Source organism: Theropithecus gelada, chromosome 1, assembly GCF_003255815.1.
Source record: "Theropithecus gelada isolate Dixy chromosome 1, Tgel_1.0, whole genome shotgun sequence".
Taxonomy (NCBI): domain Eukaryota; kingdom Metazoa; phylum Chordata; class Mammalia; order Primates; family Cercopithecidae; genus Theropithecus; species Theropithecus gelada.
In genome coordinates this window covers 32,403,206-32,416,721 of record NC_037668.1, presented here as the reverse complement: position 1 = coordinate 32,416,721, position 13,516 = coordinate 32,403,206, and the positions used below count along the sequence as shown (strand labels likewise).

General features: G+C 57.8%; 1 protein-coding gene across 4 annotated transcripts in view; it reads right to left on the bottom strand.

Moving 5' to 3' along the window:
• TP73 (tumor protein p73) overlaps positions 1-13,516 on the bottom strand; it is an 82,531-nt gene that overhangs the window by 35,230 nt on the left and 33,785 nt on the right. For 3 of the 4 annotated variants that reach the window (XM_025402362.1, XM_025402370.1, XM_025402354.1), the window contains exon 1: positions 5,976-6,247. The exons of the other annotated variant lie outside the window; for it this stretch is intronic. In XM_025402362.1, coding sequence (XP_025258147.1) covers positions 5,976-6,014 — 39 coding nt within the window. In that variant the 5' untranslated portion in view covers positions 6,015-6,247. Of the gene's footprint in view, positions 1-5,975; positions 6,248-13,516 lie in introns of those variants that run through there. 4 annotated transcript variants of the gene reach the window in all.

Here is a 13,516-nt window from a genome sequence, read left to right as displayed (position 1 = left end):
GGGCCGCGCGGGCGGGGGGGGGGGGGGGGGGGGGGGGGGGGGGGGGGGGGGGGGGGGGGGGGGGGGGCAGTTACGGGGCGCAGTGCAGGGCGCGGGGAGGGGAGGCAGTTACAGGGCATGCCACCTCCGATGGCCCTAGGTGACAAGGGGACATTGGAGCAGGAGCCCAAGGGTGGAGAAGACAGTCCAGGACGGCTGTGGGGGGCCATCGAGGCAGAGGGCAGAGGCCCCGGAGCCAGAGAGACAGCAGCATGCTTGCTCAGGAGTCTCCCAGCCCTGCTCTGCCTGTCCCCTCCCCAGTTAGTGGGCTCAGGAGTGACAGATGGTCCCACCCAGTGTGCTGGCCTCGGTCAGTTCCCACAAAGGCAAGTCAGCTCTTCACACCCATTTCCTAGGCTTGACATCCTGGCACCCTCGCAGGTGCAGGGAGACGGCAGCTGACACGAGACGCGGCCCCGGCCCTCCATGCTGACGACAATAAATAAACCAACCAGGCGGCGAACATGCAGGGGCTCAGGATCAAAAGTGGTCTCGGAAACAGAGCTGGCCACAGGGGCCAGGGCTGGCATCCAGGCAAGGACGGGCTCAGGAAAAGGTGAAGGCGGCCCTGCAGGAAGGGAAAGATCTGCCCCAGGTACTGAGCGGGCCTGGGAGTGTTTTCAGGCTGGGGACCAGCAGGGCAGAGAGCCTGCAGCCAGAGGAAGGGCCGAGGGCCCGTGCAGGGAGAGACGGAGCCCTGGGGGACAGCGGGAGAGGCGGTCGGAACTGAGCAGAGACGTGCGGGTCTGCAAAGGGCTCCCTCTGGCTCTGGTGTTGAGAACACAGGGCGGGCATCAGCAAAGGCAGCAACTGTGAGATGTGTCTGAGCAGTGGGTGTGAGGTGGGCTGCGGGTGCGCGGTGGGCCGCGGGTGCGAGGTGGGGTGCGCGGTGGGCCGCGCAGGGGCCCCGGCTACGTTTGCAGGCAGGATTCACAGGACCTCAGGTGCGTCGAGAGTGCCTCCAGGGCTCTGGCCTGAGCAAAGGGGAGAGTGGATTTCCAGGTAGCTGAGGTGCGGCACCGTCCCCCATCAGGGGAAGATAAGGAGTTCAGTTTGGGTCTAGCAAGTTGAGGTCCAACTAGGCTGGTGATTGTGGGGAGGCCCAATGGGGGACAGAACGAGGGAGACAGAAATAGCAGCTGGAGGGGGGTGGCAGAGGGGCCGGAGGCAGGCGTGCACTAGGCACAGCTGGCAGGTGAGCGGGGTGGCTCCTCTGATCCCTGGATCTCCAGCTAGGACAACTGGTCCCTCCCCTGGCCCTAGATGGCCCGAGCCCCACCACTGCTTGGGGTCTTCCAGGACACAAGTCCTGGAGAGGATGCTGGGGGCTCCCTGGGCCATGCTCAGCTCTCTCTTGGGAGGACGCCGGGGGCTGCTGAGGCTGCACTTGGCGATCCCATGAGCCGTTCCCAGTTGGGCCCTGCCGTCTCCAAACCACGGGAACTCAGCAGCCTCTGGGTTGCCAAGCCCCAGTCCCTTTTCTGTTCTCCCAGCCGGCCCCTTGTGCCTGGTGTCTCCTGGCCTTCCAGGCTGCCCCTCCGCATCTCCCCCTTCCGCTCGGTGTCTCAGATGTCGGAGTGCCCAGTGCTCGGCTCCAGCCGCTGTCTCTCCCTGCCTCCGTGCAGATCCCCCAGAGCCCTGACTGTAAGCACCCATGCCCAGGACTCCCTGGAGGTCGTCTCCACAGCCTGCCTGCCCACAACAGCAACTGAGTGTACACGTGGCCGCTCCTGCAAGTGTGGCCCCAACTCCTTACCCACCTCCCATCTGGACCTTGCCAGCCTTTCCTGCCTTGGGGAGCAGCAGAGCCCCCTGCAAGGCTGCAAACAGAACCGCAGCATCTTTCTGGAATCCTCCCCTGTTCTTCCTCTAAGGTCACCTTCAAACAGAACCCTACACCTGACCACCACCCACCACCTCCTCTGACGCACACAGGTCTGAGCCACCAGGTGGTCACACTTCTCAGGCCCCAGGACCACTGGATACCCCTCCCTCATGGGGCTTTGGGAACTGCTCGCTCGTTGTCCTCCTCCCTGCATGCAGCTCTTTCTCAGCTGTGCAATGGCTGCTGGGCGTCTCCAGCACAGCCAAGGCCACGGCCACGGCCATGGCCACAGTCAACGGCCGACTACGGCGTTTTCACCCCTGCTCTGCTGCGGTTCTGCCCATCTCAGGGCAGAAAACTTGGGGTCCCCCCACCCCTCCCCTCATATCCAGCCCACCAGCAAATCTTGCCCAGAATCCCACAGCGTTGCACCCCCTGGCCAGTGGGCTGCCCCCTCCTCTGGATGGCCCCAGCTTGTGAGCGGCTCCTGGCCTCGGCCCTGCCCCCCTGTGGTCTATCCCCAGCACTGCAGCCGGGGGCCCTCCCAGAACGTCTGCCAGCTGCATCCCTCGACTCCATAGCCCCACGTACACAGTAGGCACCTAGTAACTGCAGCTTGCCGCACTGATTGGCTTCCCCCGGCCCCAGGGCCCTGTCCTGGAGGCCTGTCCTGCCCAGAGGCTTCACTTTCTGCAGGAACAGAGGGGGCACCGGCTCCATGGGGCACACAGGGGGTCCAAAGCTCTGGACCCGTCCATGCTGCTCCTTGGCACAGGGGTGGCCACGTTCCCGCAACGGATGGATGCCCGCCATGCGGAGGGGCAGGGTGAGAACAGGCCAAGCCCAAGGGTGGACAGCCCAGGCGCTGCAGCGAGGCAGGCTGGAGCCCCTCCATACAGAGGGTGCCGGAGAGCCAGGGGTGTCTCCCATCACCCCAGCTAACCTCCTGAGACCCTAGAGCAGAAGAACAGCGGCCCCAGGTGGAAGTGGGGGGCAAGGGGCCATGAGCTGGAAATCTGGGAAGTCAGGGAGACTCCCAGGTGTGGGTGGACAGTGCCCAGCTCTGACGTCTCCAGCGCTCAGCCTCCTTTAGAGGGGCCCCACGCGTCCAGCTCCTTCCTTGCTAAAGGCAGGAGAAGTGGGCAACGTCTCTGTGTCCACCTCAGGGTTGGGCATTGATCAACCCCAGTGTGTGGGAGCCGCAGACTCAGAACGTGGCCTTGTTTGGCCAGAGCCACCATGGGGTTATCCAGTCCCCCATGCGGAAGGATGGTGTGGAAAGCAAGTGAAAAGCATGGCTGGGATTGCGGGAGGAGGGGCTGAGGCTGCATGGCTGGGATTGCGGGAGGAGGGGCTGAGGCTGCATGGCTGGGATTGCGGGAGGAGGGGCTGAGGCTGCAGCTCTCCAGGCCAGGCCTCCCTGCACCCCCATCTGCAGCAAGTAACCAGTGGCTCCCATTGGTCCCCACAGCCGAGCGGCTATGGTCAAGTCTGTCCCAGTCACAGAGGAGACTGAGGCTCAGAGAGAGGTGTCACTGTCCAAAGACTCAGCTTGCAGGTGCCAGAGAAACAGACTCCGAGCCCACACCTGGAATCCTGTGCCAGGTTGGGGGCAATTGGTGGGCCCAGTTGAGGGCTCAGACAGTGTCCTGCAACCCAGACGCCTCTTCCCAGGGCCAGGCTGGCCCAGCGGGCTCCAGAGCAGCCGCTGTACTTTGATAGGAATGACCAGGGCTGCCCAAAACCACCAACTCCAATACAACTCTATCCGCTCACTCTGGGTTTAAAACCCTTTGGGCAGAATACCATTTTCTCTCTCAAAACATGTTCCTGCAGTACGATGAGTTCATGAATACTCTCTCTGGCACAGAAACAGGGAAACTGAGTCACCACCCAGCCCATTAGGATGGCCCCGCCTAGCCCGCCTCCCCCGAGAAGGAAGAGGTGTTGGAGACACGGCTGGCTCTGGGTACTGCCTCCACCTGCTCCTGGCACTCAGCCTCACACACAAAGGTGCCCAGTGGACACTTGCTGATGGGACAGATCAACAAATGAACAAACGAACCACAGTAATCCTCGGTCTAAAAAGAAACACAGTGATGGCACAGCTGGCCATTGCTGACGCCCAGGGCACCGGGCAGCAGCAGCCGAGTGGATACCAGCAGCTCCTGCAGGCAGAGAAGATCTGCAGGCCAGGGCAGCAGGGCTCCACCTCCTCACCCCTCCCAGGAATGGAGTCTGCGTGGCCGCACACTCAACCTTGGCGGAGTCCCCCAGAGAGCGAGTCACATGGCGACATCTGCTCCATTCAAGGGAAAAGATTGTACCAGAGTCCCCCCAGGTCCCCAGGCTTCTCGGCTGGCCAGGCAGTGACACTGGCCTCTCCACCCGAGGCTTCTGGCTCCACCTTGGGTTCCAGGCGGTCCAGCAGCCAGGAGACAGCCCCTCCCAGCTCACACACCTCCTGAATCAAGAGTCTGGGGGTATAAGTCTGCCCCCCCAGGAGCCCCAGGCCTCTGTGTGTTTCTAATAGCAATGTGTTGGTGGATACACGTATCAGTGAACAAGTGGGTGACAGCCAGACAAGGGAGAGAGGGACACCCCATGCCCGATGTAGCCGTTGCCTGCTCTGGGCTGCAGTCCCAGCACTGGGTTTCAGATAAAAAGATCACACAGGCAGGTGGAGAGGCCATGGTGCCACCAGACTCGCGTGCATGGAGCCAGCATCCGGGCATGCTGTGGAGCTGGGTCACCCACACCCTCACCCACCCTCTGGGCCACACACACACTGCCTCTCTTCTCAAAGCCTTGCCTGGGAACACACAGCCACAGGCACGAACATACATGTACCCATCACAACACACACACAGAAACACATGAGCACCTACCCACCTAAATCACACAATCACCCCTGCAGTACCAATCCGCACACACGAACACACACCACAACACATATGCAAACATGTGTACGCACACACACACCCCAGCCTGTACACACACCCATAACACACACACATCTGCACGTATCCTCACCTCCGTATTGCATGCACATCCACACTGAGACACACACATGCACGCACACCAATACCCACCTGCCACGTGCACACTGATGTGCACACTGGTGTGCACACTCACACACATCGCTGTCACACACACCCTGATCACACTGCCTGGAGCCCATGGCTCCAAAGGCCTCCGTCCCTAGATCTTTGTGCCTCTGCATCCCGGTGCCAGCAGAGCTTGGGGGCACTTGGACTCTGCCTGCCTGCCCGCTGTCCCCCGCCCATGGCTGAGTTTCCCATGTGGCAGAGGTCCCCACGGCCCCAGCTGTCTGCTTCCCTGGGAGGAGGAGCGGCCCTGCATGGAGCAGCTGTACCCAGCCTTCTACCTTCTCAATTAGCAGCTGGTGCCTGCCTGGCACCAGGGACCTGGCCAGTCTAGAAGTGAGGCCAGGTCCCCAGGGCTCAGGCTGCAGGGGCCAACCACAAGCTGCAGGCCCTTCCCTCCCCTCTGCCAGGCCAGCTGCCCACTGCACGGGGGACGGCGCGTGAGAGGCCTCGAGCCCAGTTTGCCACAGGTCCTGGCCCTGGAGCTCAGACCCAGGCGGAGAAGAGCCCGTGAGGCTGACAAGAAGCCCCGTCTGCCACTGCTGTCAAATGAGCACATTCCCAGGTGAGGGCGGGGTCAGCCTCACACCCAAGCGCAGGAGAAAGGTGACTTCCAGGGCGCACTGAGCTCCTGGCGGCCGCGGCAGAGCAGCGCACCTCGGAAGCTCTGAGCCTGGACCAAAGCCAGGGAGCATCAGAGACCCCCAAGCACAAGGCAGAAGCAACAGCAGCCCCATCGGCACAGACCCGGCCTCCTCTCCCTGGCTGCGGGTCCCTGCCCAGCAGGTGGGCACAGGCTGTTGGAGCCCGAATCTGCCCTGCCTCCATGCCCGGGACCTGCCTCTAGCCCCTCAACGCCTCCCTTCCTACCTCTGCTCACCCCAACTGGCAGCAGACGCCGGGCCAGGAAGTCAGGCAGAAGGATGCCCCTCTGAACCCTCCACCGCAGTAAAATCCCCTGCAAAGTCCCCGAAGAGGTCCTGTGAAGGGCGCGTCACACCTACCGTGGCGAGGTGCCGTGCGGGGTCACCGACGTACAGCATGGTAGGCGCCGGGGGGTCTGCACACGCCGGGGAACTGGTGTCCCGCGGGACGAGGCATGGGTCTGGGCGGCCCGAGGGGAAGGGTCAGGGTCGTGGCCGCCCGGCAGCGTGGACCGAGGGGGAGAGACTGGGCAGCTAGGGAGGCGGGAGCCGAGGATGCTCGGGAACATGCGGGCCTTTTGTTGGCATTTTCGCTTTTCCCATCTCCTCAGTTCTGTCAACTGGCTGAATCCAACAACAAAACCCGCGGCCCACCCCTTTATTCCTCGTGAGTATTCATCCAAGTCCGGGGCAGGCCTCAGCTTGCCCAGTGATGTGTTGGACCGCACCAAGGAGGCTGCGCGGGGAGGGCGAGGACGCCGGTCAGCGCCGGCTCCATAATTAAACCCACCAGGGCTCCTTCCGAGATGCTGCCTGCCTGGGGAAGGCTCGGGGGGCCCCAGGCCCTCACCCAGCAAAGCAGCCTCTGTTCCCAGGCATGAGGGCTGAGCCCTGGCCCTGGAGATCATGGTAGGCAAGGCTGGGCCACCCCAAGGGGGAGAGATGGTGGCGCCTCCCTTGGCGACCCAGGTGGGGCGCATCTTCCCCCTGCGTGGGGAACTTGGTGGTCCGCCGGGACCAGTCCAAGGCCTGCATGGAGAGGAGGGGCTCTCAGGAGGCTGCAACCCTAGACCCCCGAGGGAGACAGGTGACGGGAGTGAGCAGCCCTTGTGGGGCCTGCCTTCCACCGCCTGCCCAAAGCAGGGGTGAGTCTAAGAGCCCAGAGCCGTGTGTTTGGAGCCCACCCTGGCACTGGTCAAGCCCCTAGGAAACAGGGACAAGCCACTGCTGCCAAAGAAAAGCCCGGTTGTGGGGCCCACTGCAGGCGTGGACGGCCTTGGCACAGCCAGTGAGGTGCAGTGGCTCTGCAGTGGTGCCCCACACCCGACTAGTGGGGCCTTTAAGGTGACTGCCACTCCCTGTCAGGCTGTCTGAATTTCCATTGTATTTCAGCTGTCTTTGGTACAAAGTTGCCCCTGGCAGAGGGGCCCGAGTCCCCCTGGAAGCAGGCAGGGCATCCATGCCCCGACAAACCCGGGGAATAGGGCCTGCGGACCCGCACTTCCAGTCCCCAGGGCGCCATGGCGCCCACGAGGGCTGAGAAATCCATGCGGAGACCCTTTCCTTCCAACCTTTTCCTGCCAAATTCCCAAACCACCTGCCTCCTTTCTCTTGTCTCCATCTCCCCAGCTTCCTTCCTCCCTGTCGTCCCCACCGAGAGCCACAGGGGCCTCCATCGCTCCCCACCCCCACCTCTAGGAGACCGGAGAGAGCTGGAGGAGGGCAGGGGAGGCTTGGACTGCAGCTGCCTGAGGAGCCCCGAGGACCCGCCCTGCCCCACCAGCAGGCCGGGCTGAGGACGAAAGGACGATTCCGGGTACTGTGCCCCAAGGGGCTGGGGCCTGGAGAGCCCAGCAGTGGGCGAGTCTTGGATGCCCACCTCTTCCTGTGGCTGAGGATCTCAGCCCCCAACAGGCAAGGCGGCGGCACTCAGGAGGACAGAACTGAGAAAAAGACAGTTTTGTTTGGTAGACCAGGTTCAGGAAGGGCGTCTCCGGGAAGGCCCCTGCAGGGGATCGGCTGGGGCCCAGACTGGAGGTTCTGGGGAAAGCAGCAGCCTCCTTGCAGGAGAGCCCAGGGCGAGTCCCTGGAGACTCCTGCTGGGATGGGAGATGCCCTGGGGGTGGGGGTATCTTCTGCTTCTGAGCCTGGGACCCTTCTTGGGTTCGGGGTGGGCTCCCCAGGGATGGAGACACTCAGAGCCGGGCGGAGGCGGGGCCTGGGTTCCGCTCCCCACCCCCACGGGGCACATTCCCAGCCTCTGCAGGCAGTGCCCTCACCTGCCAAAGGGAACGATGGATTGAAAAGGAGACTCAGGCCAGTCCCGTGCGCAGGACCAGATGGACGGTTTTATAAACAGGCAAACGGAGAGCGCCGAGGGGAAGGACGTGAGGAGGGAAGACGGCCTGGCTGCCTTCAGCAGGAGCCCCACCCATGCCCAGGGCACCGTGCCTGAGACCCCGCATCTCTCCACCCTCACCATCTGGGCTGCAGGGGTCACAGCGCGGCTGAGCTACGTGTTTGCAACTTGAAAGCACCCAAAACCACTGGCCTCTGCCCCCGAGGAGCACCCAGCTTTCTGCAAATGTTCCCAAAGCCCAGCCTTGTAGAGGACAGGGACAGGGGACCTGGGGCCACCCTCCCTTGGCTTGGCCCTTAGTGCCTCCTCTAGGTTCCCTCTCAGCTGGGTCCTCCATTCCGCTTTCATTCTGCTTCTGACTCACTAGGGTTTCCGCGGGACCCTGGGCGGCAGGACAGGTGGGGAACCACGCTGCCGCAGCCCACGGTACTCTCCAGGCACCGCATCTGTGCCAGGAGGGATAGGGGGACTTTGTTTTCTGGTGCCTGCGATGTGTCAGTTCAAGGCCAAACTCGTAGAACAGGGTCCCCTGGGCAGCTGGCTTCATCCCACCCACGGAAGAGGCCGCAGAAGCTGCCAGGCTCTGAGACCCCGGTGTGGGTGGAGCTCACTTCTTCGCAGCCCCAAAGTGCTTTGTCACGAAAGCTCACCGAAGGAAAGGCCGCGTGGGGGCTCTCTGTGAGGGGGTAATGGGTGGGCTGGGGTCTCAGAGCTGACCATGGCGAGCTGAGCCCCCTCCCTACTCCCACGCCTGACCCCACCCTTCCTCCGGCTACAGATCCCCCTTGGAAGGGAGGGGTGTCCTTCTCCCTCTGTCCGCCTGCCCCTTCCTGGGGGCCACATGCACACAGGGCCCGCGCCCTTCCTTCTCCTGCGCATGGGGGGAATGCCTCTCCCTAAAGTCACCAAGGCCTATCTGGGGTGACCTCTGGGGTCTCAAGCCCCCAAGTGTCCGAAGGGTCTGACCCCAGGTGTCTGTCCTACCGCTGGTTCCCGGGGCCCCCGGGGTACATCGGCCCGCCTTCTGCCCCACCAGCTGTAGACCCTGCTCTGTGGCCCACCTGCCCACAACAGCTGTCACCAGGGAAAGGCGCCAGGAGAGGCGGGAAGGGGCGGGGGAGGGGCCAGGCCTGGAGGAGGCCCTAGGGAGGAGAGGGGAGGGGAGGGGAGCAGAGTGAAGGGGGGGGAGGGAGGAGACACCTGCCTCCCTCCTCTTTTCTCCCCTCCTGTGTCCTCCCTCCTTGCGAAGCATCCTGAGAGCTAGCAGGGGCCACAGGTCTCTCATTGCCCTGCGCTGGTTTTGTCTGAGGGGACGCTGGCGCTCAGAGGGGCAGGGATTCGCCCCCAAGCCCAGGCCCAGCACTGCAGAGACTCCTCGGGTGGGTCCGGGTGAGGATTAGGACCCTTGTCCCCACAGTCACGCCCACACTGCCTCCTCCCACCCTGTGAGCACACGAGAGAGCTTTATCCTCTGCAGCTCTTCCCAGACGGTGTGGGGGTGGCCAGGGGAGGCCCCACCCACGTGGCATCCAGAACCCCATCAAGCCTTCCTCACTCAGGGAACCAGCCGGGGCACTGAGAGGGCAGGGGCTGGGCCAGTTTTAGCTGTGGCTCCTCGGCTCACCCTCCCCAGCCCACGGGGAGGCCAGGGCCACCGGCTTCCCCCTGCTCTCCTCTTGCAGAAGGGGGACTTGTTTTAGAGTGAGGTCCCTGTGAGCCACGTAGGGTCTTCAGGGACAGCCAGAGCCTAAGGCACGGGGCAGCTCAGGCAGGAACCGTGCCGGGCAAGGGCAGCAGGCCCTGGTCCCAGGTCCTATCCTAGGCCCTTCTGGCTCTGCTGTTCTGGTCTCCGAGGGAGTAGCTTTCTTAAACACAGGGCCTCCCCTGCCCTCACCCTCACACCTAGCGTTTGTCACATGCTCCCGATGGGCTCGGCACCACTGGACATCCTCAAACCTCAGTGGGTGACTTGGAGCCTCTCAGTAGCGCCATTTGTAGACAGGAAACTGAGGCCCAGAGGACTACATAATTCTTTAAGGGTTGCCCAGCTCAGAAGGGAAGGGGTGGGTCCTGAGCTCAGCGAATCTGGCCTCGGAGCCCCCAGTCACACCCACCTCAGTCTGCTGGACTTTCTGGGCCGTCCCAGTCAGATGGCCACAGTGACCACGGGGTCTGCTTCCTGCTGTGGCCACACACAGCTCACAGTCTCCCCAGTAAGTCTGTGGCCTGGGACTCCTCTAAGGCCCACTGAGGGTTCGACTGCTCTTGTCCACGCCCCACTCTCCTGAACTGCCTAAACTCAGCCTCCTCTGCAGGGGCCAGTGTGGCAGGAGGGTTGTCCAAGGCCCACAGGGTTGGGCAGAGCCAGCATCCAGCACCTGGCACCCCAGAGGCTATGCCACCTCCCAAAGGGCTCTCTGTTCTGGGCTTCTACTGAGAGAAGAGAGATAGACCCTCTCATATTGTTTTACACTCAGTAAAAAAAAAAGAAAAGCGAAACTAAAGTCAGGTAGCCCGGCGCCTAGGACAGACCCGAAACCAAAGAACCAGACCGGAAACCAGGCCTGGGCCTGCCGGACCTAAGCCTGGTAGTTAAAATTCGACCCCTGACCTAGCAACTGATATTATCTACAGATTATAGAAAGACATTGTAAAACTTCCCAGTCTGTTCTGTTTCACCCTGACCACCGGTGCATGCAGCCCCTGTCACGTACTCACTGCTTGCTCAATCGATCACAACCCTCTCACGCACACCCCCTCAGAGTTGTGAGCTCTTAAAAGGGACAGAAATTGCTCCCTCGAGGAGCTCGGCTCTTGAGACAGGAGTCCTGCTGATGCTCCCAGTTGAATAAACCTCTTCCTTCTTTAACTCGGTGTCTGAGGAGTTTTGTCTGTGGCTTGTCCTGCTACATTTCTTGGTTCCCTGACTGGGAAGTGAGGTGATTGGCGGATGGTTGAGGCAGCTCCTTCGGCAGCTTAAGTCTGCCCTGTGGAACATCCCTGCAGGGGACTCCGACCAGCCCGAGCAACACAGATCCTAAGCGTGCTCCCAGGTAGGCATTTGCCCTGGTGGGACACCTCCCCAGAGCAGTGTGTGGCAGGCCGCCGTGGAGGATCAACGCAGTGGCTGAACACCGGGAAAGAACTGGTACTTGGAATCTGGACATCTGAAATATGGTAAGGCTAGTCTTGAGAAGTTGCCCACTCCATTTGAGTGGAAGCGTGGCCTGATCACCCATGGCGTGCCTTTATCGGCACTTTGGTTTTTGTTTTTGACTTGACTTGGATTGTTTGATGCTTTGGTTTTGGTTTTGACCTGGCTTGGATTTCTGGATATTCTGATTTTGGTTTTGATTTTGGTTTAGTATAAACTGCAAAAGTGTGCATGTGCCCTTTTTACCTGTTCCTTGTTTTGCAGGGTGTGTGTGGTGTGAGCGTGGTGTGAGCGTGGTGTTTTGTCTTGAAGAAGCATGGGTCAGGCACAAATAAGCCCACCCTACTAGGAACTATGTTGAAAAATTTCAAAAACTGATTTAAGAGACTATGGAGTACTATGACACCAAGAAAACTTAAAACTTTGTGTAAGATAGACTGGCCAGCATTAGAGGTAGGTTGGTCATTAGAAGGAAACCTGGACAGGTCCCTTGTTTCAAAGGTATGGCACAAGGTAACCTGCAAGCCAGGGCATCCACACCAGCTCCTGTATATAGACACTTGGTTACAGCTGATTTTCGCCCCCAACACACAGTGGTTGAGAGAACAGCAGCATAAGCAGCTGGCAAAGGCAAGGAAAGACCAGCAGAGAGAGAGAAAAGAAAGAGACAGAGAGAAAAAAAGGCAAAGAGAAAAAGAAAGAGACAGAGAGGAAGAGACAGACAAAGAAGGAGTCAGGAGGGAGAGAGAGAGAAAGAGAGGCAGAGAGAGAGACAGGAAGAGACAGAGGCAAAAGGGAAGTCAAAGAGACGAAGTCAAAGAGGAAAAAGAAGAGAGAGATATACAAGTAGTGAAGAAAAAAAAGTCATCTATACCAATTCTAAGTTAATTTGGACAAAACAAGGTCTTACTAATAGCAAAGGATAATTAAAATCCCAAACTTACAAGGTTTTCAACAAAAGTAAAGTTTGCTAAAAGTTAACAGTGTAACATGTATTATAGTAACTTCTATTTTTGTGGCCTTAGACAGTCTAGTCCACAGACATAAAAAAAAGTTCGCTTTGGAAAAGAATGGTTATTGTCTTCGGAAAGAAAGGGGGGGGGTGGAACTTATATAAAAAGAGTGTTATATGGTAAATTCTTGTCCTGAAATAAATTAACTGGTTGTATAAAGAAAGAAATGTTTGTAATAAGTCAGAAAGTTAAGGCATGTCGAAAAATTGCCTGTAAAAGTCGTGAAACAAAAACAAAAGTTATAAAAAAAGTGTGTTAAAAAAGAATTTATGCAAGAAATGTTGTATAATTTAAAAGTAACTAGGCCTCCTGAATGTAAAACTTAAAAAAAAAACAAACAGTTTATGTGCAAGATATATAAGAAAAGTAAAATATACCTTTGGTAAAAGAATTATAAGGAGGCATAAGAATATAAATTTTTACCTACATTGAAAGGTTAAAAATATGTATATTTTGTTTTAAAGGTTTAATCAAGTTTTAAAATGTTAATTGGAAAGAAAATTATGTGTGTAAACATTGACTAAAATTAAAGAGATATCATCCAGTTTTTCTGTAAACTGGACATTAAAATAAAAGCATAGCAGATTTTTCTTAAAGCACCAACCTGCTCTTTAGCAAAAATTATAAAAGGGTAAAAAGAGTCTATAAAATCTTACCTTATGGTCAGACATTAAAAATTAGATAAATATGTCTAAAAGGTTTAATTAAAATTAAGTTTAACATTAATAACACACTAATATAAAGATAAAATTTAACTTATCTGGTATAAAAATCAAACAAAAAGCATTATTAAATATAAAATAGTGTTTAGCTTTCTTTGGTCTAAAAATTAATAAAAATAGGTGCTAAAGGAGATTTCTCAGTAAAAAGGCACTAAGGACTATAAAGTCCACTGCCAAGGTTCCCACATTTAAAACAGTCAATTTCTTAGAAATTATATACTTGGTTTATCTTCCACTTTCCTTTCCCTCAAAACGAAAAGTCTTTTAGCACATATACCACTCCTAGAATTTCCGGTAAACCAGCATGAGCCTGAAGATCATATTCTCATTGAAAGGTAGAAGAAAAACTCCAGCCAGCCTGAGAAGGACCCTACCTTGTGCTGCTAACCACCAAGACTGCTGTTCGTACAGCACAAAAGGATGGACTCATCACACCCGAGTCGAGAAAGCGCCACCCCCTCCAGAGTCGTGGGCCATAGTCCCGGGGAAAACCCTACCAAACTAAAGCTAAGAAAAATCTAACTCTTTTCATCTATTATATTACTCTTTCTTCTTTCCTCGTTCTATTGCTGACCATCTAGTTATTAATATAACCATGTCAACTTCACCTCAAACTATTGCATTTAATGCTTGCCTTGTTATACCCTGTGAGG